At 48.8% G+C, this 27,813-nt stretch overlaps 1 protein-coding gene across 1 annotated transcript; it reads right to left on the bottom strand.

Annotated features, from left to right (window-relative positions):
- Positions 1–599: 599 nt before the first annotated feature.
- LOC117656389 (receptor expression-enhancing protein 6-like) lies at positions 600–26,991 on the bottom strand. The gene is made up of 5 exons (XM_060684580.2): positions 26,785–26,991; positions 7,510–7,603; positions 3,700–3,838; positions 3,106–3,274; positions 600–691 (listed from the first exon to the last, which is right to left on the bottom strand). Exons 1-5 carry the CDS (start codon positions 26,897–26,899, stop codon positions 657–659), a joined length of 552 nt encoding a protein of 183 aa, XP_060540563.2. The 5' UTR covers positions 26,900–26,991; the 3' UTR covers positions 600–656.
- Between the last annotated feature and the right edge of the window lie 822 nt (positions 26,992–27,813).

The following is a 27,813-nucleotide window of genomic DNA, read 5'->3' as shown; positions in this document are numbered from 1 at the left end:
TGATAGCTTAATTTACTGTATTTTTCCAAGTATAAGATGTACTTTCCCCCCCCAAAAGGGGGTGAAAATTTAGGTGCGTCTTATACACCGAATGTAGCCCCGCCCACCCATTGGCCCCCACCCTTTGGCCTCTGCCTCGCAGCAATTACCTCCTTGCAGCAAACAGCAAGAAAAAAACAGCTCTTTTCAGCTTCAGCACAGCCTAATTAGCACAAGTTAATTAGATCAGCCTCCCGACTCTCAGCTGATTTGCTCTCAGCTGTTTTGCGCAGGGCTCTGCTGCTTGCTGCAAGGAACAAAATTGCTGGAGCAGATTTTTTTTTCCTGTGCTAATCAAGCTATGCTGAAAACGAAAATGAAAGTAAAGCAGGCTGTTTGCTGCAAGGAGGCAAAATTGCTCAGAGGCCGAAGCAGAGGGAGATTTCTTCTTCTTCTTTTCCTCACCAAAATAGGTAGGGGCTTCTTAAAGTCCGGTGCATCTTATACTCCGAAAAATACGGTCTATGGGATCTACAGTTTTGAGGGCAAGCAGTTGGAAGGGTTTATTACTTAGAAGATTGAAATCATCTGAGGGACCAAGGAAAAGGACACCGTTCTTGTAGAGCTTCCAGCTCAAATTTGGAGATCCTTTATTTTTGATCGTCAAAAGGCGCCACTCAGTCCTCTGCCTGCAGGGATCGTGGTAGGACTCCTGAAAAACAAAGAGAAGAAAATGAAAGAAGATTCCTTAGCTGGAAACGAAGGGAAAAAAAACCCTCTCCCATAACCTCTCATGCCCTAGTTACCTCCCGTATGGACTACTGTAATGCTCTCTACATGGGGCTCCCCTTGAAAAGCACCCAGAGGCTCCAACTGGTCCAGAATGTAGCCGCGCGGGTGATTATGGGCGCAGCTCGTTACGCCCATGTAACACCTCTCCTACGCGAGCTGCACTGGCTCCCGGTGGTCTTCCGGGTGCGATTCAAGGTGTTAGTTATCACCTTTAAAGCGCTCCATGGCTTAGGACCTGGGTACCTACGAGACCGTCTTTTGCCACCAATAGCCTCCCACCGACCAGTTCGTTCTCGCAGGGAGGGACTACTCAGGGTACCGTCAGTCAAATTATGTTGACTGGCGACTCCCAGGGGGAGGGCCTTCTCTGTGGGGGCTCCAACCCTTTGGAATGAACTGCCCCCGGAGATACGGAATATCCCTGATCTCCGTGCTTTCCGCCGTGCCCTCAAGACCCTGATGTTCCAACAGGCAGGGCTAAACATACGAACATGTGAATGATTTTTTAAATGTTATCTAATTCTGGGTTTTATTTAATTGACCAAACTAAGTAATAATTTTAATTAGCAATTTTATGATGTTTGTGTGTCTATATTTTTCTTGACTGTACACCGCCTTGAGTCCTACGGGAGAAAGGCGGTATAGAAATATAATAAATAAATAAATAAATAAATAAATAAATAAATAAATAAATAAATAAATAAATAAATAAACAAACAAACAAACAAACAAACAAACAAACAAACAAATAAATAAATAAATAACCGTGGAAGGCAGCTTCGTCATTGGCCAACAGTTTTCCTAGCCCAGAGAAACCTAGTGTTTAATTTTATGTGGCTGCAGAAAACCTTAGAACAAACACTAGGTAATGTTAGGCACTGATTGTAGCACTGATGATGTAACCTAGTTGGGTAATGAAAGATCTGCAAGAAAACCTCCAACCTCAAAGAGCAGCAAGGAATCCACAGAAAGAGAAACTCGGATAAGCGAGGATTAACACCAGACAAACAAGCAATATATTAATCAAGGAACTACCAAGGGAAAAACCACTCTCCCACCAACACAGACAGGGCAAGCCACTAGCTAGTATATCAACAGAGAGCAAACTCCACTCTCTGTCAGGTTTCGGTGTCGTCTTCAAATAAATTGCATTTCCAAACAAATAGTCTTTGATGAAATCTTTCATTTATTAAGCACCACAATCTGTCCCTGATTATGTCATAGCCAACACTGACTCCAAACCTTCCCTTTCCATTCCCCAATTCTCTGTGTCTCATTGGCCATCTTCCAAATCACTCTCCCCATATCTACTACTTCAGCTCCCAGGAATGTCCCCCCTCCCATCTCATCTCCTAGGGGATATTATCTTCAGGGAAAATAAGTAGGTGAAAAGTCAAGCGCCCTCTTGCCAGCTGCCCCCTCTTCTCCTCCTTATGTCAGCACTGGAACGAATGTAGTTTGGAGTGCTGACGCTCTCCCTATTAGCCCTGATGATGTTAATTAGCTGGGTAATGAAACATCTGCAACAAAATTTCCCGACGGTTAGAACAATTAATCAATGGAATAACTTGCCTCCAGAAGTTGTAAATATGAATACGAAGTTGCAAATCGATTGGGGGGCAGGCCAAATAAAAGGTAGGAATAACGCGGGAGGGGGGGCGGGACAACAAAGAGAACCGGTTCGGTGACATCATATCGTCACCGCTACCAGCTCGGCCGAACCGGACTGAATCAGGAGGAACCCACCACTGAGGCACAGGGTATTCCAGGATGTGTGTGTGTGTGTGTGTGTGTGTGTGTGTGTGTGTGTGTGTGTGTGTGTGGAGGGGGGAAGGGGTGAAATCCAAATTTTTTCCCTACCGGTTCTGTGAGCGTAGTTTGGTGGCGTGGCAGGGGAAGGATACTGCAAAATCTCCATTCCCACCCCACTCTGGGACCAGCCAGAGGTGGCATTTGCCAGTTCTCTGAACTGCTCAAAGTTTCCGCTACCAGTTCTCCAGAACCTGTCAGAACGTGCTGGATTTCACCCCTGCAAGGGGGGGGAGGCGAAGATGGACAAGCCCTAACCTTTGTCTCCAGGTGTGCCCACCTGCTCAGAAAGAAAAGTCAAGGAAATGCCGATGGCAGCAGGGGTCCGATTCAGAAAGTGCAGCTAAGCGGCTTTTCATTGCGGGCCCTTGAGGAACGCCCGGAATCCAGACACCGGACCTCTCCCTCCAGGGAAGCCACGTTGCCTTCCATTTTGCGAGCCCGCCTGCAAGCTTTACCCAAGCCACTCCCCCCCCGATGGCTTGGCATCGCCCCCTCCCCAAACAGGGGACTGGATCACCTTACCTTCCCGGGAGGCGGCGGAGGCGATGCTGGTAGCGCGGCCGGTGAGGTCACTGAGGACACTGTCCACCGTCTGGTGGTGCTTCAAAAACCAGGGACGGATGACGCTGCGGTAAAGCACCTGCGAGCCGTTCCACGAAAAGGGCGCCATGCACCACAGCAGGAAGAGGCACTGGGGGAGGGGGACAGAGAAGGAGGGTCGGCGGGGTTAGGATCTGCTCGGGGTGTGGGTAGGGTCGCTTAGGAACTCCCCCTGCCAGTGGTGGGGTTTTACTGGTTCTACCCAGTTCGGGCGAACTGGTAGCAGTGGCGGCCGGTGGCTCCGCCCCCCCTCCCACCCGGACATCATCACGGACGCTCTCCGCGCACACTCATATTTGCGAACCGGTAGCAAAGGTAAGTGTAACCCACTACTGCCCGATGCGCACCCGATCCAGCCTGCGTTGAAGCGTGAAGCCAAACGCTGGCCAACATTGCCCCCAAGTGGCATCCTCAGATAGAATACCCCTGAACATGGAGTCTCTGCTGATCAATGCCCAGAGTGAATCCGGAGGGGGCCACCCCCTCGGCTCTTTCCCTCCCTCCCTTCCCGTATACCTTGCCAACATAGTAGAAGGGGAACCAGTAGAGGAAGGTATCGGAGAAGAACTCCACCACGCTGAAGGTGCCATAGACCACCCAATACGTCAGCCAGGTGGTATCGTCATCCTTGGCCGGGCTCTCGATGGCGCGGATGCTGAAACCGAGATGGGGAGAGAGGGTCAACCCTGCTCGGGGGACAGGGGAAGGATCTGCATGCAGATGGACACCCGGGGAGCCAGGACCCCCCCCCTTCCACATCCCAGACTTGCCAGAAAGACCCAACTCCCAACGTTGGCCCCATCTCCAAACTCTCCTGCCAACCAGGAGTTTTCCCCGAGACGGGATCCCAAAAGCTTCTGGGCACCAATCCAGATTGAAGACGCTGTTCACCCCCGCTGGAAACCCAGTGGCGGGTTGCCGCCGGTTCGGACCGGTTCGCAAGAGGCTCCGCTCATCGACCCCAACGTCATCAGGAAGCTTCTGCGCCTGCGCGCGGCCCCGTTGTGAACCGGTAGTAAAGGTAAATAGAACCCACCTCTGTGGAAACCCCTTTCCAATTAATCACATGGTTTGATTGACAGGTTGTCAACTCTGAAACTGGCCTGACTGAGACCATCTTTGGGGCTTCAACGTTGCCACAATGGTGCTGAGGGATACGGAGGAGGGAATAGAGATAGCTGGTGGGGAGAGGGGTGTTGTAGCCAAAACAAAATAGTTTCCTCCTCTGGGAACCAAGGACATTCCCACAGGTGGCTGGAGAGACGAGGAGTGAAGTTACCAAGCAACCGGACAGCACATTGATTGGACCATGTGATCAATTGTTTGGGAAAAGGAGGAAAACTTTTAATTAGGTGAAAACCGTGGGAACCTTTAGAGTCGGTTTTCACCAGTCCGTGCCAATATGATTCCCGCCTGGACTACTGCAATACTGCAACGCTCTCTACATGGGGCTCCCCGTGGGGTGCACCCGGAGGCTGCAGTTGGTCCAGAACGCGGCCGCGCGGGAGATTATGGGAGCGATGGGGCGCTCACATATAACACCTCTCCTGCGCGAGCTGCACTGGCTTCCTGTGGTCTTCCGGGTGCGCTTCAAGGTGTTGGTGACCACCTTTAAAGCGCTCCATGGCTTAGGGCCGGGGTATTTGCGAGACCGCCTTCTGCCACCAATAGCCTCCCACCGACCGGTTCGCTCGCACAGAGAGGGCCTCCTCAGGGTGCCGTCGGCCAGGCAGTGCCGGCTGGCGACCCCCAGGGGGAGAGCCTTCTCTGTGGCAGCGCCTGCCCTCTGGAATGACCTGCCCCCTGAGATACGCACGATATCAGACCTCCGGACTTTTCGTCGGGCCCTAAAGACACACTTGTTCCATCTAGCTGGGCTGGCTTGATCCCATCCTCTCAGTTTTAATTGAATTTGGTTTTAATTGGATTATTTTAATTACTGGGCCGAAATTATTTAATTGTTTTTAAACTGTTTTTAAATTTTATATGTTATGTTTTATCTCGGCTGTGCACCGCCCTGAGTCCCGCAGGAGAAGGGCGGTATAGAAATATAATAAAATAAATAAATAAATAAATAAAATGATATACCCAACAAAACTGTTAAGGAATCTGCCCGCCTAAGAGTTCTCTTTGCTATGGATGTATTACTTGGAACCCTGACACAGGTAGTTCTCGACTTACAACAGCTCGCTTAGTGACCGTTCGAAGTTACAATGGCACTGGGGGGAAAAAAAGTGTCTTAGGACCGTTTTTCACACTTACGACCTGCTGCAGCATCCTGACGGCGACGTGATTTACATTCGGATGCTTGACAACTGACTCACACTTATGACGGTTGCAGGGTCCCCGGGTTCACGTGATCCCGTTTCGCAAGCAAAGTCAAGGGGGAAGCCACTTAACAACCGTGATACCAACTTAACGACTGTGGCAAGAAAAGTGGTAAAAATGGGGGTGAAGCTCACTGAACTTTTTCGCTTAGCAATGGAAATTTAGAACTCCATTGTGGTCGTAAGTCGAGGACTGCCTGTAATTAATTCGTCCTTCAGTTTACCCCTCATCCCCAGGCAGTGGTGAAATGTAAAATTAGTTACTACCGGTTCTGTGGGCGTGGCTTGATGGGGGGGAGGGGTAATGTGACTGGGTGGGCGTGGCCAATTTTTTTTTTTTACTTTTTACTTTTAAAAGCATTTTTTTTTTTGGCAAAAGAGGTTGTAGAAAAAAAATGCTTTTAAAAGTAAAAAAATGAAGCCTCTTATGATCGCGCGGCTGAGCTGGGCATGGGAGGGGGGGCGCGCAGGGATTTTTAATACCGGTTCTCCGAACCACCCGCCGCCATCGCTACCGGATCGGGCGATCCGGTCCGAACCAGGAGCATTTCACCCCTGCCCCCCAGAGACGAAAGCCTTTTAAACCACGGTTAGCTGGCCTTGGTAGAGCCCCAAACGGGGAATGGGTTAGGGGTAGTGCTTTGATGGGGGGTGTTCCGGCCCAGCTCCCCGAACATGACCAACCCTCTGAAGTTAACTCAAAAATTCTTTTATTAGGAACGCCAGCGGCCCCGGCAAAAAGTTTCTCTCTCTCTGTCACCGCAGGCTAACAAATTTGTCCAGCAGAGAGATGAATAGTTGTCTGCCACATCTACTCATCTCCACCCCCTGCCTTTTCTCCCCCCCCCCGTCCCAAGGACCAGCCCATAGATTTCCACTGCTCTCCTCTCCTCTGCCTTCTGTGCATCCGCGCGTCAGGCACTGGACCCAGCTATTCCTCCTCTTCCTCATCAGCCACCTCCAGACCTGGGGGCTGTTGACTCTCCATCGGAGGGCTCATCTACTCATCTACTCATCTCCGCCCCCTGCCTTTTCTCCCCAGAGCTAGGGTGGGGCTTCGCTAGCAGCAGTGGCTCTTCCATCCCAAGGACCGGCCCATAGATTTCCACTGCTCTCCTCTCCTCTGCCTTCTGTGCATCCGCGCGTCAGGCACTGGACCCAGCTATTCCTCCTCTTCCTCATCAACCACCTCCAGACCTGGGGGCTGTTGACTCTCCATCGGAGGGCTCATCTACTCATCTACTCATCTCCGCCCCCTGCCTTTTCTCCCCAGAGCTAGGGTGGGGCTTCGCTAGCAGCAGTGGCTCTTCCATCCCAAGGACCGGCCCATAGATTTCCACTGCTCTCCTCTCCTCTGCCTTCTGTGCATCCGCGCGTCAGGCACTGGACCCAGCTATTCCTCCTCTTCCTCATCAACCACCTCCAGACCTGGGGGCTGTTGACTCATCGGAGGGCTGACAGATGAATAGTTGTCTGCCACATCTATTCATCTAAGCCCCCTGCCTTTTCTCCCCAGAGCTAGGGTGGGGCTTTGCGAGAGCGGTGGCTCTTCCATCCCAAGGACCGGCCCATAGATTTCCACTGCTCTCCTCTCCTCTGCCTTCTGTGCATCCGTACGTCAGGCACTGGACCCAGCTGTTCCTCCTCTTCCTCATCCGCCACCTCCAGACCTCTGGGGGCTGTTGACTCTCCATCGGAGGGCTGATGGATGGCCCAGGCTCCACCTCCATCTCTCTCTTTCTCTCTCTCTCTCTCTGCCAGCTCCATTCCTTCTTCCCCCTCGGAGCTCCCAGGTTGCCCTGATGCTGATCCTGACTCCCACACTTCCTCTTCCTCCTCTTGAGTCGGCTGCTGGAAGGGCCGGTGGCCGACAGGCTACAACACGGGGACTCCCGAGCCAGCCAGCCCCACACCAGGCAGGCAGGCATGAAGCAGGGATGCCCTGCACACTGCGACAGGCAGGGCCCCTTCCTTGTGGGGGATGGGCGGACGGACTTACGAGACGTAAGCCGGGTAGAGGAATCCGATGAGGTTGCAGATCAGGGAAGCCCCGTAGCCAAACATCAGGTAGACTCCCACGAAACCCAGGAAACCTGCATTGGGACGTAACGAAGAAACAGGGTTTAGCTTCCCGCCTTCCCCCCCCCCCCCAACTTCGGGGAGCAGGTCAGGACGCATCAGCTGTGAAGCGCTGCGGCCCAATTAGGTGGTTTTTAATCCCAAATTATCACAGAGGGGGAAGGAGGCTGGCCGGGTTTAGCCCAGTTCTCTGGGTTAGAAGCTGTTTGAAAGGTTGGGGGGGGGGACATTGTAATTTTATTGCAGAAAAGACAAAACTGAGCAGAACCAAGAGAAACAAGTTTTCTTTCTTGCTTTTCCTCCCTTCCCTTCTCCTCTATCTCCTTCCTTCCTTCCTATCTTCCCATTTCCCTTTTTTGCTTCCCTTCCCTTCCTTCTTCCCTCTTTCCTTCCTTCGTTTTCCATCCTCTCCCCTTCCCTTCCTCTCCATTTCCTTGCTTCTTCTCCCCTTCCTTTCCCTCTCTCCCCCCTCCTTCCTTCCTTCCTCTCCCCTTCCTCTCTGTTACTTTCCTCTCCATTTCCTTGTTTCTTCTTCCTCTTCCTTCCTTCCTTTTCCTTGCTTCTTCTCCCTCCCTCCCTCCTTCCTCTCCTCTTCCTTTCCTCTTCCTTTCCTTGCTTCTTCTCCCCTTCCTTCCTTCCTCTCCCATTCTTTTCCTCTCCATTTCCTTCCTTCCTTCCTTCTTCCTTCCTCCCTTCCTCTCCCCTTCCTCTCCTGTTCCCTTCCTCTCCATTTTCTTCTTTCCTTTCTTCCTCCCTCTCTCCCTCCTTTCCTTCCTACCTCTCCCCTTTCTCTCCATTACCTTCCTCTCCATTTCCTTGCTTCTTCTTCCCCTTCCTCCTTCCCTTCTTTCGTTCCTTCCTCTCCCCTTCCTTTCCTCTCCATTTCCTTCCTTCCTTCTTTCTTCCTCCCTCTCCCTCCTTTCCTTCCTTCTTCTCCCCTTCCTTTCCTCTCCATTTCCTTGCTCCTTCTCCCCTTCCTTCCTTCCTTTCCCATTCTCTTCCTCTCCATTTCCTTCCTTCCTTCCTTCTTCCTCCCTCTCTCCCTCCTTTCCTTCCTTCCTCTCCCCTTCCTTTCCTCTCCCTTTCCTAGCTTCTTCTCTCCTTCCTTCCTCTCCCGTTCCCTTCCTCTCCATTTCCTTCTTGGCATCACACAGATTAAAACCTCAGAAATACAATATACAATATAAAGGATCCAAATACTGGCCCAAAATAACAACAACGCTAACAACATATCCCATGCGCAGCGTCTAAAACCATTCCGTTCCGTTCCGTTCAGTCTGGTAAAGTCAAGAATATTTTTGTTTGTGTCTTTTGGGCTCCAGCCAAAACCACTTTCAATCATTCTCCCACGACTTCTACTTCTAAAGAAGGCCGCTGGGACTTTTTAACCGATTTGCTCCTAACACTTTTCCTTTTTTTTCTCAGAGGTGTCATGTTTTATCACGCCACTTACAAAACGCTTTGATGGATTTGTTTTAAGCCATTTTTATTTCAGTGCAAACACCTGTTGAGAGCTAAGAGAGAAGAGGGAGGTCTGGAAAAGTTTTTTGTTTTTTTTTGAAGTAAATTAAATTAAAAGTTTTAAGTTTTAAATGGATAGACTATGAATTGAATAAATGTTAAATTAGGATTTATTATATAGTTTTATAGCGGAAGGTTGCTTTGAAATGTTATATTAATATACATAAAAGATTTGATTTAAGAGATATATGTATGGGGGGGTAGAAAAAGGGTAGATTATGAGCAGAAATCGCTAAACTGGGAGATATAATAATATCATTATGCTAAATTAGGAGTTATTATATAATGTTATAGTAGAATGTCATTTTGAAATGTATAGTATAAAGGGGATATAATAATATTATTAGAAAGAAAGGGTCAGCGTATGGGGGATGGAGTAAGGGGATGGTAAAGTACTATATAATCTGTTATGAATTTGGGTTTTACTATGAAGAAGCCACAGGGGGGAGGGGACGGTGAGGGGGGGGCTTAGGGAGGAGGGGGGAAAAAAAGGGGGAAATTTTTTTTAAAAAAAAATTAAAAGTTTTAAGGAAATGAAGCTGTGTTTCTTGGCCCATCCCTTCCTCTGTAGGGATGTGAAGACACCGGAGATATGCAAGACCCCGGAGGGGAGCATGGACACAAGCAGATGTGGATGTGGCTGGAAAAAAATAAATAAAATAAGCCCTTTTGCAGCAGAATCTATGTTTGATCAGAATGTAAAGCTCTTTGCAGGCTGGGGATCTAGTGATCAGGATGGATAATGAGCTTAAGAAACTATTTGGAGAATGCTCAGTCTTGTGAGGGACGCACCGTCCAGCCGAGGAGATGGGGAAGGGATGTCTACGGAGATTCTCAGCCATTCAGGTCCCAAAGGTGTTTTTTTTTTTCCCAAGGGGCAACTGGACTCTCTCTCTCTTTTGTTTTTTTCCCCTTGTTTTTTCCCCACTTCTTGTCCAAAATTCTTCAGTTCAGTTCTGGCATTCAACTTCACTTCAGAACGGAAGAAGCTCCTCGGGGAAAGAAGCGAAATGCCTTCAAGGAAAAACAAAGGGAGTCCAGTTGCCTCTTAAAATTTCAAGCACCTGAAGGGAGGGGGTGGAAAACTAGCTAGGGGTGGACTAAAGAAGTGAGTGCGAAAGAAGACCAGCGCGTGAGGGATAGATTACATAGACAGACAGACAGACAGGATATATAGGTAGGTAGGTGGGTGAGTGGATGGATGGATGGATGATGATGATGGATGGATGGATGGATGGACAGACAGATGGATAGGAAGGGATATAGATGATGGATGGATGGATGGATCACTAGGTAGGTAGGTAGGTGATAAATTAGAATTAGAATTAGAATTAGAATTAGAATTAGAATTAGAATTAGAATTAGAATTAGAATTTATTTATTTATTGGCCAAGTGTGATTGGACAAAGAATTTGTCTTTGGTGCATATGCTCTCGGTGTACATAAAAAGACAAGATACATTTGTCAAAGAATCATACGGTACAACACTTATTGATAGTCATAGGGTACAAATAAGCAATTGAATCATAGTAGGAAACAATCAATATACATCGTAAGGATACAGCAACAAGTTACAGTCATACAGTCATAAGTGGGAGGAGATGGGGGATAGGAAGGATGAGAATATTAATATTAATAGTAATAGTAATGTAGACTTAGTAAAGAGTTTGGCAGCGTTGAGGGAATGGTAGATAGATAGATAGATAGATAGATAGATAGATAGATAGATAGATAGATAGATAGATAGATAGATAGATAGATAATGATGGATGGATGGATGGATGGATAAGAAAGGATGTAGATGATAGACAGACACACAGACAGATATGGATGGATGGATAGGTAGGTAGTTAGGTAGGTAAGTAGATGATAGATAGATAGATAGATAGATAGATAGATAGATAGATAGATAGATAGATAGAGATGGATGGATGGATGGATGGATGGATGGATGGATGGATGGATGCCTGGGAAACAGGGGCCCTCCTCAGTCAACCGAGTGCTGATTTACAACCAATTTACAACTGATTGATTTACAATCAGGGCACAATGGTCCAAGGAAACAATAAATAACGACTTAATCATCCACAAACCCTAATTAACAATCACACAGAATCAGGCCATCCCGAACACAGAGAGAAGTTCCTTGGGGACGGGTGGGCTCCGGCATAAGCCTGAAAGCTTGGAAGAATAAACGTCTGGTCCCGGCGACCGATTCAGATCGGATGCTGCAACATTATCCCGGACACACGCGTATAACTCTTGCCTTCATTCAGAACAGATAAAACCAGGGGTGGAATCCAGCAGGTTCTGGAGAACCGGTAGCGGAAATTTTGAGCAGTTCGGAGAACCGGCAAATGCCACCTCTGGCAGGCCCCAGAGCGGGTTGGGAATGGAGATTTTGCAATATCCTTCCCCTGCCACGCCCACCAAGCCACGCCCACAGAACTGGTAGGGAAAAAATTTGGATTTCACCACTGGGTAAAACACGCACACACCAGAGGTGGGTCTCAGCAGGTTCTGACCAGTTCTGGCGAACCGGTAGCGGAAATTTTGAGTAGTTCGGAGAACCGGTAGTAAAAATTCTGACTGGCCCCGCCCCCATCTATTCTCCCGAGTCCTAGCTGATTGGGAGGAAATGGGGATTTTGCAGTATCCTTCCCCTGGAGTGGGGAGGGAATGGAGATTTTACAGTATCCTTCCCCTGCCACGCCCACCAAGCCACATCCACAGAACCGCTAGTAAAAAATTTCAAACCCCCCCCCCAGCCCTTTGGCAAACTCATCTAACAATATTCCACAAAGGGCTGATGGAAGAGAAGAGCGAGAAAGAAGAGTTGTGTAGGTGTGGTGAAAGCACGCGTGGGTGTGTGCTGAGTGGACAAAAGCGGCCTCTCTGTTCTTCTTCTCCCTTTCGCCTCCTTTCGCTGCGAAATCTTTTTTTTTTTTTTTGCAATCAAAGAGCTACAAGGCAACCGATAACGATCGGATGACTAATTAAGATCACCTTATTCTCTTTTCACCCGCGCGGACAACCGGCTCGCTCGGAGGAGTTGTGGTGCCGTGGAGAAAGAAACAGACCCAAGGCACAGCTGAGTCCGAGCTCTCATTCTAGGGCTAAGGCCATTGTTGCTCCGTTGTGTAAACCTTCCGTAGTCATGGCATCCCTGGAGAGGAGGGGCCCTTCCTGTTTCTCCCCCACCCAAGAGATGCCTCCCGCGGACGTGGATTGATTCTCCACGAGGGGCAAGGCGGGGGAGTCTCCACCAACGTTGCTCAACCTTGGGAAGTTGAAAAATTGTGTGGATGGACCTCGACTGTCAGAGGATGGGGATGTCTAGACTTCAACTCCCAGAATCCCCCAGCCAGGAGGGGGAGGAGGGAGGAGGAAGAGGAGGCCGGAGAGAGGAAGTGGAAGGAGGAGGAGGAATAGAAGGAAAAAAGAGGGGAGAAAGAGAGGGGAGGAAAAGGAGGAAGAGAAAGAAGGAGAAGAACGGGAGGAGGAAGAGAAAAGAAGAGCAGGGAAAGGAAGTAGAGGAGGAAGGAGGAAGAAGAGAAGCAGAAAGAGAGGGAGGAGGAGGAGGAGGAAGAAGAGAGGAAGGAGGAGGAGGAATAGAAGGAAGAAATGGGAGAATTAGAGGGGAGGGGGAGGAGGAAGAGGAAGGAGAAGGAAAAAGAGGAAAAGGAGAAGCAGAAAGGGAGAAGAGGGAAGAGAGGAGGAGGAGAGGAAGTGGAAGGAGGAAGAGAAGGAAGAAGGTGGAGGAATAGAAGGAAAAAAGATGGGAGAAAGAGAGGGGAGGAAAAGGAAGAAGAGAAAGAAGGAGAAGAACGGGAGGAGGAAGAGAAAGGAGGAGCAGGGAAAGGAGGGAGAGGAGGGAGGAGGAAGAGGAGAAGCAGAAAGAAAGGGGGGAGGAGGAGGAAGAAAGGAAGTGGAAGGAGGAGGAGGAATAGAAGGAAGAAATGGGAGAATTAGAGGGAAGGGGGAGGAGGAAGAAGAAGGAGAAGGAAGGAGAAGGAAGAAGAAGGAGAAAGAGGAAAAGGAGAAGCAGAAAGGGAGAAGAGGGAAGAGGAGGAGGAGAGGAAGTGGAAGGAGGAGGAGGAGAAGGAAGAAGGTGGAGGAATAGAAGGAAAAAAGATGGGAGAAAGAGGGCAGGAAAAGGAGGAAGAGAAAGAAGGAGAAGAACGGGAGGAGGAAGAGAAAGGAGGAGCAGGGAAAGGAGGGAGAGGAGGGAGGAGGAAGAGGAGAAGCAGAAAGAGAGGGGGAGGAGGAGGAATAGATGGAAGAAATGGGAGAATTAGAGGGGAGGGGGAGGAGGCAGGAGGAGGAAGGAGAAGGAAAAAGAGGAAAAGGAGAAGCAGAAAGGGAGAAGAGGGAAGAGGAGAAGGAGAGGAAGTGGAAGGAGGAGGAGGAGAAGGAAGAAAGTGGAGGAATAGAAGGAAGAAGTGGGAGAAGGAGAGGGGAGGGAGGGAAGGAGGAGGAAGAGAAAGGAGGAGCAGGAGGAAGAGGAAAAGGAGAAGCAGAAAGAGAGGGAGAAGAGGGAGGAGGAGGAGAAGGGAGGAGGAAGAGAGAGAGGAAGTAGAAGGAAAGAGAAGGACGAGGACGAGGACTAGAAGAAAGAAGTGGGAGTCAGGGAGGGGAGGAAGGAGGAGAAGGAAAAAGAGGAAGGGGCGGAAGGGAGAAAAGGAGAGGCAGAAAGAGAGGGAGGAGGAGGAAAGAGGAGGAAGGAAAAGGAGAAACGAGCCCCGAGAGAACTGCAAAATCTCCAAGCCAACATTCTGGGCAGGGCCCAAAGGAGACCCTCCCACCCCCCAGCCCACCCTTTACTTTACTTTTTTTAACTTTTATTTGATTTCTATACCGCCCTACTCCCGAAGGACTCAGGGCGGTGAACAGCCAACAATAAAATCCATACGTACAAAATTTAAAAAGCAGAAATAAAATCAAATTAAATAGTTTGGCCCAGACCAGGGTGGATAAAAATCAATGATTTTTTTTTTTAAAAATTTTTAAATATCAGATTTTTTTTTATTTAAATCGGATTTTTTTTTACTTAAATCGGATTTTTTTTTTATTTTTATCGAATTTATTTTAATAAAAAAACTTGGGGTAAAAAGCTATCGTAAGATAGTTTATTCAGCACGAAACGGAGCTTAGTTATGTAGCAGGAGGCTGTATATTCTGCAACACTGGGACTATTGGTGAGTCAACAGCGGGTCAAAGGAGTAGCAGAGATGACAGTCGCTCTTTAAAAATTATGATTTAAATCGAGTTGATTTCAATCAAGCCTTTTTACTAGGGATTTAAATCATGATTTAAATCCGGATTTAAATCAACTCGATTTCAATCAAATCCACCCTGGCCCAGACAGATTAAAACCCCAATCCATTTAAAACAAATTTAAACTTTGAATATTAAAAATATTAAAAAATATTAAAAATTGTTTAAAAAGAGGGAGAAAGTTAGGCCAGGCCCGCCTGGTGGAATAAAAAGGTCTTAAGAGCACGGCGGAAAGAGCGCAGATCCGGGATCCTCCGTATCTCCGCGGGGAGCTCGTTCCAGATAGTGGGTGCCCCCACAGAGAAGACCCTCCCCCTGGGGGCCGCCAGTCGGCATTGTTTGGCTGACGGCACCCGGAGGAGCCCCTCTCTATGAGAGCGTACCGGCCGGTGGGAGGCTATTGGTGGTAGTAGGCGGTCCCGTAAATAACCAGGTCCTGAGCCATGGAGCGCTCTAAAGGTGGTAACCAAAACCTTGAAGCGCACCCGGAAGACCACCGGGAGCCAGTGCAGCTCACACAGGAGGGGGGGTCACATGGGAACGCCATGTCGTTCCCATTACCACCCGCGCGGCTGCACTCTGCGCCAGTTGGAGCCTCCGGGTGCTCCCCATGTAGAGAGCGTTGCAATAATCCAGCCGGGAGGTGACGACCCTCCAAAAACCCTGGAAATGAATTTAAGGGTCCCATTTCGTTAAGGCCTCGGGAACTCCGTCGGTGAGGGCAGGAGGAGAGGCCAGCTTGACTAAAAGGCGGGCTCACCCCGGCTCAGCGTTTACGACAAATCAAGACACAAGCAAATAAAATACCAGTCCGTTTCAATATCAGCAAGAGACACGCAAGACACACCCCCAAAGAGGGGGTGGATTGGATGACCTCTGGGAACACGTCCCTCCGTTTAGCCGTGCAGTTTCCTGGCCCGATCACCGCAAACTCCCGCCGTTATTTCTTCCCTTCCATCCTGCCACAACTGGAGCAAACTATAACATCTCATGGCGTGAAGCAAGTCTACCGTTCAAATGATGGCAAGTTATTTGGTCGCAAGTCGCATTTTTTTCAGCGCCGTTGTTAACTAAGTGGTCACTAAGCAAAGTGTCGTAAGTCGAGCGCTTCCTGTGGGGCCCACAGCTTTGCAAACCATGGTCACCACGCTATAAAAAAAGAGGTTGAGACTAGTGGTTTGTTTCACTTAGCTTTGCTACTGGTTTGCTTGGGCACTTCTGCTCATGCGCAGAGGGTATTTGATGATGTCCGGGAGGGTGGGTGGAGCCTCCCGCCACTGCTACTACCAGTTCGCCCGAACTGGGGCGAACCGGTAGCAACCCACCACTGGTTGAGACTCTGGAAAGAGTGCAAAGAAGAGCAACCAAGATGACTGGGGGACTGGAAGCTAAAATATACGAAGATCAATTACAGGAACTGGGCCTGGCTAGTCTAGAGAGGAGAAGGACCAGGGGAGACAGGATAGCATCTTCCAATATTTGAGGGGCTGCCCCAGAGAGGAGGAAGGGGGTCAAGCTATTTTCCAAAGCACCCGAAGGCCAGACGAGGAACAATGGATGGAAACTGAACAAGGAGAAATTCAACCTGGAAATAAGGAGAAACTTTATTAACAGTGAGAAAGATTAACCGGTGGAACAACATGCCACTTGAAGTTGTGGGAGCTTCACCACTGGAGGCTTTCAAGGAGAGGCTGGATTGCCATCGGTCAGAAACGGTGTAAGGGACTCCTGCTTGGGCGGGGGGGGGGGTTGGACTAGATGACCTCCAAGATCCCTTCCGACTCTTGTTAATCTGTTAAAAGACCCATCCAAGACCGAGTGGCTGTGGTTTCTGACGTCCCGATATAGTCGGTTGGCGCCATCACTGACTATTGGGGGCGAATCATTGGCCCCCACGGAGAGGGCTCACAACTTGGGCGTCCTCCTGGATGCACAGCTGTCTTTAGAAGAACATTTGACGGCCGTGACCGGGAGGATTTTTCATCAGGTTCGCCTGATTCGCCAGTTACGTCCCTTTCTGGATCGGGACTCTCTACACACAGTCACTCATGCCCTCGTCACCTCCTGCCTGGATTATTGTAACGCTCTCTACATGGGGCTCCCCTTGAGGAGCACCCGGAGGCTCCAACTGGCGCAGAGTGCGGCCGTGCGGGTGATAATGGGAGCGACATGGCATTCCCATGTAACACCTCTCCTGGGCGAGCTGCACTGGCTCCCGGTGGTCTTCCGGGTGCGCTTCAAGGTTTTGGTTACCACCTTTAGAGCGCTCCATGGCTTAGGACCTGGTTATCTACGGGACCGCCTACTACCACCAATAGCCTCCCACCGGCCAGTACGCTCTCATAGAGGGGGGCTCCTCCGGGTGCCGTCGGCCAAACAATGTCAACTGGCGGCCCCCAGGGGGAGGGCCTTCTCTGTGGGGGCACCGACGATCTGGAATGAGTTCCCCCCAGAGATACGGAGGATCCCGGATCTGCGCACTTTCCGCTGTGCTCTTAAGACCTTTTTATTCCACCAGGCGGGCCTGGCCTAATCTTTCCCCTCTTTTTAATTATGCAAATTTTAATCGGTTTTTAAATGATTGGGGTGTTTTAATCTGTCTGGGCCAAATTGTTTAATTCAATTTTACTTTGTTTTTAAATTTTGTATCTATGTATTTTTACTGTTTGGCTGTTCACCGCCCTGAGTCCTTCGTGAGTAGGGCGGTATATAAATCAAGTAAATTAAGTAATAAGTAATAGAATCACCGTGGCCATTGTGACACTTTGCTTTGCTCTGTGGCAAACCTGATATTCCGGTTCGGATTTATCCCCATGTCCTGCAGGCAAAAAAAAAACCCAACAACAACCAGTTGCTTTCTCAACTGGTTTTTGGAATGAGGCCCATTTTGCAACCCGAGGCCAGTTTTAAAAATAGGCTGGACAGCCACTTGTCTGAAACGGGATAGGGCCGTGATGGCGAAACTATGGCACGCGTGCCAGAGGTGGCACGCAAACCCCTCTCTGTGCGCACGTGCGCCGGTGCCAGCTGTTCTTCTAGTTTTTGGTGCGCCAAGCTGGTCTTCGCGGGTGCCGGAGTGCCTAAAAACAGCCTGAAAAATGGCCAAAACAATTTTCGGGTCGTTTTCAGGCCGTTTTCGGGCCAAAAAACAAGCATGCACACGCGTTCCAGTTTGGGCACTCAGTGCCAAAAAGGTTCGCCATCCCTGGTTTAGGGTCTCCTGCTCGAGCAGGGGGCTGGACTAGAAGACCTCCAAGGTCCCTCCCAGCTCTATTCCTATTCTGAATTCTGAAAGTGCAACCGTCATAAACACCTGCCAGTTGCCAAGCGTCTCAAATTTTTGATCACGTGACCACGGACAGGCTGCCAGGGTAAAAACGCGGCCCCAAGTCATTATTTTCAGGGCCATCATATCTTTGAGTGGTCACTAAATGAACAGTTGTAAACCGAGGGCTGCCTGACGTTTGATCTTCTAGTCCAGAAGGTGGAGGATGTTGGCCTTTTATCCGGACTGAGAGATTCTGGGAATCGAAGTCTACAAGTCATAAAAAGGCCATAGTCCCCCATGCTGACTAAGGGATTCTGGGAGTGGAAGTCCACACGTCATAAAGGGGCCTGTTAAGGATATTGTTGTTGTGTTACCAACCAGCAGAGTGTAGAGCACAGAGAAACGTTGCTGAGAGCGATGAATAAGAGATGTGCAAACTGGTTTATCAAAAGTTTACTTTATAGTAAAAAAACAATCTCATAGTCTTTAAATCAATCCAAGTCTTTGCCAGTTAAATCAGTCCAGTGATACAAAAATCTTCTTATCACACAAACAGTAGTTGGTTAGAATAACAAGTTCACTCTGGTTCACAAACCATGATGGTAGCAGATCCATCCAACGATGATAGCACAATGATAGCAACTCCTCACACAATGGTAGCTTATCATCAACTGAATACGTTACAGTACCTTTCTTAAATACGTTTACAACTAGTGACTATCTAATTACAGCATGACTCAGCATTACAATGAATCAGCAATAAAACCTTAAAGTCACACAATACATATTGCCTGGACAACTTGTTAGGCTCAAACCATATCCTAACAGAGCCATAGTCCCCCATACTGACTGAGGGATTCTGGGAGTGGAAGTCCACACGTCATAAAAAAGCCATAGTCCCCCACGCTGACTGAGGGATTCTGGGAGTGGAAGTCCACAAATAATAAAGGGGCCATAGTCCTCCACACTGACTGAGCGATTCTGGGAGTCGAAGTCCAGAAGTCATAAAAAGGCCATAGTCCCCCACACTGACTGAGGGATTCTGGGAGTCGAAGTCCACAAGTCATAAAAAGGCCATAGTCCTCCACACTGACTGAGGGATTCTGGGAGTCGAAGTCCACAAGTCATAAAAAGGCCATAGTCCCCCACACTGACTGAGGGATTCTGGGAGTCGAAGTCCAGAAGTCATAAAAAGGCCATAGTCCCCCACACTGACTGAGAGATTCTGGGAGTCGAAGTCCAGAAGTCATAAAAAGGCCATAGTCCCCCACACTGACTGAGGGATTCTGGGAGTGGAAGTCCACAAGTCATAAAGGGGCCATAGTTCCCTATGGTGACTGAGGGATTCTGGGAGTCGAAGTCCAGAAGTCATAAAAAGGCCATAGTCCCCCACACTGACTGAGGGATTCTGGGAGTGGAAGTCCACAAGTCATAAAAAGGCCATAGTCCCCCACACTGACTGAGGGATTCTGGGAGTCGAAGTCCAGAAGTCATAAAAAGGCCATAGTCCCCCACACTGACTGAGAGATTCTGGGAGTCGAAGTCCAGAAGTCATAAAAAGGCCATAGTCCCCCACACTGACTGAGGGATTCTGGGAGTGGAAGTCCACAAGTCATAAAGGGGCCATAGTTCCCTATGGTGACTGAGGGATTCTGGGAGTCGAAGTCCACAAGAGGCCATAGTCCCCCTCACTGACTGAGGGATTCTGGGAATTGAAGTCCACAAGTCATAAAAAGGCCATAGTCCCCCATACTGACTGAGCGATTCTGGGAATTGAAGTCCACAAGTCATAAAAAGGCCATAGTCCCCCATGCTGACTGAGGGATTCTGGGAGTCGAAGTCCAGAAGTCATAAAAAGGCCATAGTCCTCCACACTGACTGAGGGATTCTGGGAGTCGAAGTCCACAAGTCATAAAGGGGCCATAGTTCCCCATGCTGACTGAGGGATTCTGGGAGTGGAAGTCCACAAGAGGCCATAGTCCCCCTCACTGACTGAGGGATTCTGGGAATCGAAGTCCACAAGTCATAAAGGGGCCATAGTTCCCCATGCTGACTGAGGGATTCTGGGAGTTGAAGTCCACAAATCATAAAGGGGCCATGGTTCCTCACCCCTATTGTAATAATTGTATATAGGAGGAGGTTTTACTATCAGAGAATCAGGCCTGTGCACTAATTAGTCGCCCACCGTTATTTCTGCTTTCCCCACAACTGAAGAACCGACAGCCGAGCCTTCTGAGCCACTCTGGGATAAATTAGCTCAAGAGGGCCCTGAATATTCAACAGCATTCTGTGAACAGGATTATTCTTGCGAAATGGGGATCAAGAAGATTATAGCCTCATCATCAGATTTCAGGCTTCCCAGCCTGGTTAGGTTCAGGTGGCAACAGGTTTCCCTTCAAGTGGGGGGGGGAGGGAGGGAGAGGGAGGAACAGGCAAGAAAAAAAAACCCATATTTGCAAAACAGGGACCAGCGGAACTCACTGCCACAAGGTAATTCACCACTTAAAAAAGAGATTTTTCCTTGGGCAAAAATAAAACAAAGAAACCACAAAACAAAGGAGAATGTGCCACTGCTTGAATTGGAATTGGAATCTGCGTCCAATTTTAGTCGTCACGATATAAAAAAAGATGTGGAGACTCTAGAAAGAGTGCAGAGAAGAGCAACAAAGATGATTAGAGGTCTGGAGGCTAAAACATATGAAGAACGGTTGCAGGAACTGGGTATGTCTAGTTTAATGAAGAGAAGGACTAGGGGAGACATGAGAGCAGTCTTCCAATATCTCAGGGGCTGCCCCAAAGAAGAGGGAGTCAAGCTATTCTCCAAAGCACCTGAAGGCAGGACAAGAAGCAATGGGTGGAAACTAATCAAGGAGAGAAGCAATTTAGAACTAAGGAGAAATTTCCTGACAGTCAAAACAATTAATCAGTGGAACAACTTGCCACCAGAAGTTGTGAATGCTTCAACACTGGAAGCTTTTAAGAGATTGGACAAGACAACCATTTCTCTGAAATGGTGTGTAAGGTCTCCTGCCTGAGCAGGGGGTTGGACTAGAAGACCTCCAAGGTCCCTTCCATCTCTGTTATTACTCTGTTATTCTATTCTGTCTGTTATGTTCCACAATATGGAACAACTTGCCTCCAGAAGTTGTGAATGCTCCAACATTGGAAGTTTTTAAGAAGAGATTGGATTTACCATTTGTCTGAAACGGTTTAGGGTTTCCTGCCTAAGCAGGAGGTTGGACTAGAAGACCTCCAAGGTCCCTTCCAACTCTGTTATTCTACTCTACTCTATATAAAAAACATGTTGAGACTCTGGAAAGAGCAATGAAGATGAATATGGGGCCTGAGACCCAAAAAAATTACGGAAAACGGTTGCAGGAATTGGGTGTGTCTATTTTACTGAAAACAAGGACTAGGAGTGACATGATAGAAGTATTTGAGGGGCTGCCCCAAAGAAGGGGGTGGGGGGGTTCCACTTATTTTCCAAAGGAGCTGAAGGCAGGACAAGAAAGAATGGATGGAAATTAATCAAGGAGAGAAGCAACCTAGAAGTAAGGAGAAAGTTTCTTAAAAGAGCCTGAGTGGTGCAGCAGACTAATGCTACTGTTAAAAGTAGTATTTAGCTTCCAGCTGCCTGCAATTACTGCGAGTTCAATTCTCACCAGGCTCAAGGTCGACTCAGCCTTCCATCCTTTCTAAGGTGGGTGAAATGAGGACCCGGTTTGTGGGGGCAATAAGCTGACTTTGTATAAATATACAAAAGTATGAAGGCTATTGCTTAAGGCCTTGTAAGCCGCCCTGAGTCTCCGGAGAAGGGCGGCATATAAATAAATAAATAAAAACAGTTAGAACAATTAATCAGTGGAACAGCTTGCCACCAGAAGTTGTGGGTGTTCCATTTTTTAAAAGAAAAGATTGGACAGCCATTTGTCTGACAGGATAAGAGACCTGCTTGAGCAGGGGGTTGGACTAGAAGACCTCAAGAGGTCCCTTCCATTCATTTGCAGATGGCAGCCAACTTCGGGGAACAATTTCTTCTTCCTCCTGGCTTAAAGTTTTTTTAAAAAAAAAAAAATATGGAAGGAACTTTAAACTGCCAGTCGATATCCTCCACGGGTGAGCAAAGAGAATTATTGCCATTCCTGCGGCGGGGGGGGGGGCTCGTTTGGCTCCAGCGTTTTATTTATTCCCTAAATAAAAGAGACTTTTATTTTGGGTGGGGGCGGCATTTCGGAGGCACGAGAGGCGGACTGGGTTAGCTTGGCATAGTTTTGAGAGTTTGCTTTATTGTCATTGCACCTCGTACAACGAAATCAAATGCCATCTCCAGGGTACATTATACATAAAAAAATAAAATACAAACACACGTCCTTCGCATTCTATACAACTGGATTGAAAACTCCAGATATTGCGCTAATATTGCACTTTACCGTAGAAGTCCATATAGTTACTGCTCTGGGATAGAAGCTGTTTTTCAGCCTCTTTGTCCTTGTTTTTTTTGCCCTGTACCGGCTGCCAGATGGTAATAGTTCAAAAAAAAAATAAAAATGAGATGGATCTTTAGGAATGTTTTGAACTTTCTTAAGGCAGCGGGAGCTATCAAGCTCTTCCGAGGAGGGGAGAGGGCAACCCATGATCCTCTGGGCAATGGCGTTGACCCTCTGGAGCGCTGCCCTATCTCCCACAGTGCAATTGGCAAACCAGACACAGGTGCAGTAAGTTAAGATACTCTCTATGGTGCAGCGGTAGAACTTGTTCACCAGCAGTTTTCCATTCAGTTGTTGTTTCCTGAGAAGTCTCGGGTAGTAGAATCTCTGCTGGGCCCTGCAATGTGGAAGAAGCCCCAGAGGTCAGGTCGTCTTTTATGACAACGCCCAGAAACTTCAAACTGGCCACTTGCTCCACTCGGTCTCCATGGATGAGCAAGGGCTGGAAGTCTGATCTACTCCTTCTGTAGTCCACTATAAGCTCCTGGGTCTTACTGGTGTTAAGGACCAAGTTGTTGTCTCCACACCACGAAAGCAAAACCATATTAAGGAAACTCGTGATGGCTTAAGGAAGGAGTCGGCAACCTTAAACACTCAAAGAGCCTCAAAGGTCCTAACGGAAGTGCCCGTTCAACGCTGGAGCTGACCGGAAGTCCGGTTCCCCCACCATAGAGTCTCCTCCTAGCATGGCATCCTTTTTCCTCTACCTGTCCTAACCGAAAGCCCTATCAACCGTGGAGCCGACTAGCAACAGGGAGCCGCAGCAGAGGGATGAAAGAGCCACATGCAGCTCCAGAGCCGCAGGTTGCTGACCCCTGGCTTAAGGAAACCACCAACTGTGCCCGGTACGTTTTGAGATCCTGACTGGCTTCCCACAGTGCCCACATTTTCCTGGCATCTGGCCGTTTGTGTGAACAGAACCGAGGGATGGATGGTACCCATAGGTGAAAAGGATGAGTAAAAGCCAGCTGGGAAAAAGTGGCTGAGACGACACTTTTGTGTTTGGGGGTGGGATGGAGTTTTTTTTTTTTTTTTTAACATACACCGAGGTCATGTAATCATATAATAGGTCACATAATACAGGTATAGTCCTCCACTTACAACAATTCATTTAGTGACCATTCACAGTCACTGACTCGTGTTTATGACGGTCGCAGTGTCCCCTTCGGCGACCTTCTGGCCAGCAGAGTCCATGGGGGAGCCAGATTCACTTAACGACCAACTGAACGTCTGCAGGGATTCACTGAACAACGGCGGCAAGAGAGGTTGCAAAATGGGGCAAAACTCACTTAACGACTGTCTCACTTAGCCGCAGAAATGTTTAGCTCAACGATGGCCGTAAATTGAGGACTACTTGTAAAGCATCAATATTTTATACATACAGACACACATATATACACACACACACACACATACATACATACATAGGTAAAGGTAAAGGTTCCCCTCGCACATATGTGCTAGTCGTTCCCGACTCTAGGGGGCGCTGCTCATCTCCGTTTCAAAGCCGAGGAGCCAGCGCTGTCCGAAGACGTCTCCGTGGTCATGTGGCCGGCATGACTCAACGCCAAAGGTGCACGGAACGCTGTTCCTTCCCCATCAAAGGTGGTGCCTATTTTTCTACTTGCATTTTCTACCCGCTTTCAAACTGCTAGGTTGGCAGAAGCTGGGACAAGTCACGGGAGCTCACCCCGTTATGCGGCGCTAGGGACTCGAACCGCCGACCTTTCGATCGACAAGCTCAGCGTCTTAGCCACTGAGCCACTGTATCCCTTTACATACATATACACACACACACACACACAAACAGCAGAGGTGGGTTTCAGCAGGTTCTGACCAATTCTGGAGAACCGGTAGCGGAAATTTTGACTAGTTCGGAGAACCGGTAAGTACCACGTCTGACTGGCCCCGCCCCCATCTATTCTCTGCCTCCCGAGTCCCAGCTGATTGGGAGGAAATGGGGATTTTGCAGTAACCTTCCCCTGCCAAGCCACGCCCACAGAACTGGCAGTAAAAAAAATTTGAAACCCACCACTGACACACACAAACACACACACATGGCACGTGGACATTAAACAATTAATAAAACCGTAATAAAGCACCATAATATGGAGCTATAGAATTGCAATGGGACAGAGGAAGATCAGGAACGGACCAGGGTCGGAGAGACAAAATTACCCCGTAAACCACGATTGAGACGGCTGGGGTCTTCAACCATCTTCAAAAACTTCCAAAATTCCTCCTAGAGAGAAGCAATTTATATAGGTCCCTCCCACTATGGCTTTCGTTTAAATTAAATAAGGTTTCTGAATAGTTTATGAGTTGCTCCCTGCCTGGGTTTGCTCTACTCTTTGCTGCCCACAAACCTTGATCCATGTGGGGGGGGGCAGGATTTCCCCCCCCAACTCCTCCCAAAGCTTGGCTGTAACAAAAGCAAGTGAACCCCAAAGAGCCCCCTTTCCTTGGGGGAGGGCAGGACAAGAGGCTGGAAAACCATGTTTGAACAAAAATCACAAAAATCCAGGTGGAAGACCCCCCCTCCCCCAATTGAGTGGGGGAAGCCTAGCTAATTATTTTTAAATATTTCTAATTGATGTATTTATTTATTTATTGGTTCGATTTATATGCCGCCCTTCTCCGGAGACTCAGGGCGGCTTACAATGCGTTAAGCAATAGCCTTCATACTTTTGTATATACCTGCTTAGTAGGGCTTTTGCCCCCCCCCCAAAGCAGTGTTCTTTTTTATACAAAGTCAGCTTATTGCCCCCACAATCCGGGTCCTCATTTTACCTACCTCGGAAGGATGGAAGGCTGAGTCAACCCTGAGCCTGGTGAGATTTGAACTCACAGTAATTGCAGGCAGCTGGTGCTACTTAACAGCGCTTTAGTCTGCTGCGCCACCAAGGCTCTTTTTACAAGGCTCTAATTACAACTAAGCCAGTTTTAATGTAATTTACCTTTGCACTTTTAATTAGTAAACGATTATTTCTCTTTTCATCAGACCATGTTTTATTAAATCCTCTTACCTACCCAGTGTTGTTTTCTAAAGCCGGACTGAACAGAAGCCCCATAAATTCTACTATTTTAATATGTAAATTTTAATCTGTTTTTAAATTATTGGGGTGTTTTAATCTGTCCGGGCCAAAATGATTTAATTTGATTTTATCTGGTTTTTAAATTTTGTGTATTTATGTATTTAATTGCTTGGCTGTTCACCGCCCTGAGTCCTTCGGGAGTAGGGCGGTATACAAATCAAATAAACTAAACTAAACTAAATTCAATGAAATAAATTAAACATCACCCCTTTCCCTCCCCACCCCCAAGAAAGAAGCAGGGGGGTGGGTACCTGTTGCCCCCTCCCCCCAAAAAGAGAGACAGATCGACGCCTGTTGAAACAAGCCCCTCGCAATGGGGGGGGGGGGGAAGCCACCCGGGATCAAACGGGTTTGCAACCTCTTAGCAGGGAGAGAGGAAAGAAGGCACTTGGCACATGCTCAGAGACCTTGGTTGAAACAAGCCCCTAGCCAGGGAGGGAACCCCCCCCACCAGGGAGGGAACCCCCCCCCACCCGGGACCAAACGGGTTTGCAACCTCTTAGTAGGGAGAGAGGAAAGAAGACACTCGGCACATGCTCAGAGACCTTGGTTGAAACAAGCCCCTAGCCAGGGAGGGAACCCCCCCCCCACCAGGGAGGGAACCCCCCCCCACCCGGGACCAAACGGGTTTGCAACCTCTTAGCAGGGAGAGAGGAAAGAAGGCACTTGGCACATGCTCAGAGACCTTGGTTGAAACAAGCCCCTAGCCAGGGAGGGAAAAAAAAAACCCACCCGGGACCAAACGGGTTTGCAACCTCTTAGTAGGGAGAGAGGAAAGAAGACACTCGGCACATGCTCAGAGACCTTGGTTGAAACAAGCCCCTCGCCAGGGAGGGAAACCCCCACCCCCACCCGGGACCAAACGGGTTTGCAACCTCTTAGCAGGGAGAGAGGAAAGAAGGCACTTGGCACATGCTCAGAGACCTTGGTTGAAACAAGCCCCTCGCCAGGGAGGGAACCCCCCCCCACCAGGGAGGGAACCCCCCCCCCACCCGGGACCAAACGAGTTTGCAACCTCTTAGCAGGGAGAGAGGAAAGAAGGCACTCGGCACATGCTCAGAGACCTTGGCTGAAACAAGCCCCTCGCCAGGGAGGGGAAAAAAGACCCCCACCCGGGACCAAACGGGTTTGCAACCTCTTAGTAGGGAGAGAGGAAAGAAGGCACTCGGCACATGCTCAGAGACCTTGGTTTCAAGGCAATCGGTGGGCAAAGCGATGATGGAGCGGGTGGGGTGGGTGGGGGCGACGAGGGGGTCGTAGGGGCAGCGCCCCGGTTTCTCAAACCTTGGAGGGCAGCCCTCCGCAAATCGGAGCCGGCAAATCCGTTGCAAGTTCAGCAGATTCGGCGGACAGCGCAGGCGAGAAGCGAGAAACGATCCCGGATCGCGATCCATGGAGGGAAGCCCCCTCCCCGCTTCAAGGAGAGGGGCTCCGCGCCCTTCCTTGGGGCCAGGCAGCCCCTCCCCTCCCCTCCCCAGGCAGTTTCTCCCCCCCCTCCCCTCCCCTCCCAGCCAGGCGGGCGGGCGGGGCCGGGCAGGCGCGCTCACCTGTGGCCAGGTAAGTCCTCTTGACGCCCGTCTTGGCTTCCAGCGCCCCCAGCGCGTCGTTGAGGGGGCCGGGCTGGGCCAGGAAGGCTTCGAAGCGGCGCCGGGGGCTCCCCATAGCGGCCCAGTGTCCGAGCGACGCCCCGGCCGCGCACCTGGCTCGCCGGCCGATCAGCCCCAGCGCAGGTGGGCGGAGCTCTGGCCCAGGTGAGGCCCGCCTCCCTCGCCGCCGGCAGCCAATCGGGAGCGGGGAGGACAGGTGGCCCGCGAGGATGGAAGGGAGGGGAGGAGGGGAGGGCCACGTCTTGAGAGCAAAGATTGAGCCGGCAGGGGACGGGTGGTTCTCGATTTACGGCCAAAACGGAGCCGAACATGCCGGTTGCTAAGTGAGGCATTTGTTAAGTGAATCATTTTGCCAATTATTTCTTTCCTTCCTTCCTTTCTTTCCTTCTTTCCATCTTTCCTTCCTTCCTTTCTTTCTCTCTCTTCTCTTATTCTTCTTTTTCATTTTTCATTTTTTTTCTTTTTTTCCCTTTCTTTCTCTCCTCTTTTTCTCCTTTTCTCCTCTTTTCTTTTCTTCTTTTTCTTTCTCTTTCTCACTCTTTCTCTTTCTTTCTTTCTCTCTCTCTCTCTTTCTCCTCCTTTTTTCTTCTTTTCTTTTTCTTTTCTTTTATCTTTTTTCTTTCTCTTTCTCTCTTCTCTTATTCTCCTTTTCTTTTTTCTTTTTCTTTTTTCTTTTTTCTTTCTTTTTTCTTTCTTTCTCTTTCTCTCTCTCCTCTTTTTCTCCTTTTCTCCCTCTCCTTTTTTCTTCTTTTTTCTTTTTTCTTTCTCTCTTTCTTTCTCTCTCTCCTCTTTTTCTCCTTTTCTCCCTCTTTTTCTTTTTTCTTTTTTCTTTCTTTTTTTCTCTTTTTTTCTTTCTCTCCTCTTTTTCTCCTTTTCTCCTTCCTTTTTTCTTCTTTTTCTTTTTTTTTCTTTCTCTTTCTTTCTTTCTTTCTCTCTCCTCTTTTTCTCCTCCTTTTTTCTTTTCTTTTT

Source organism: Pantherophis guttatus, chromosome 1 (assembly GCF_059756535.1).
Source record: "Pantherophis guttatus breed Tessera chromosome 1, ASM5975653v1, whole genome shotgun sequence".
In the NCBI taxonomy this organism is placed as follows: domain Eukaryota; kingdom Metazoa; phylum Chordata; class Lepidosauria; order Squamata; family Colubridae; genus Pantherophis; species Pantherophis guttatus.
This window is presented reverse-complemented; position numbering and strand designations above follow the sequence as displayed.

What these genes read in the sequence shown, in the direction of transcription:
- LOC117656389 (XM_060684580.2), bottom strand. Translation starts at nt 26,899, where the DNA reads ATGGGGAGCCCCCGGCGCCGCTTCGAAGCCTTCCTGGCCCAGCCCGGC. An exon ending in CTCTACCCGGCTTACGTCTC is followed by an intron (nt 3,839 to 7,509) that starts GTAAGTCCGTCC and finishes TCTCGGTTTCAG; the next exon opens with CATCCGCGCCATCGAGAGCC. An exon ending in CCTTCTACTATGTTGGCAAG is followed by an intron (nt 3,275 to 3,699) that starts GTATACGGGAAG and finishes CCCCTCCCCCAG; the next exon opens with TGCCTCTTCCTGCTGTGGTG.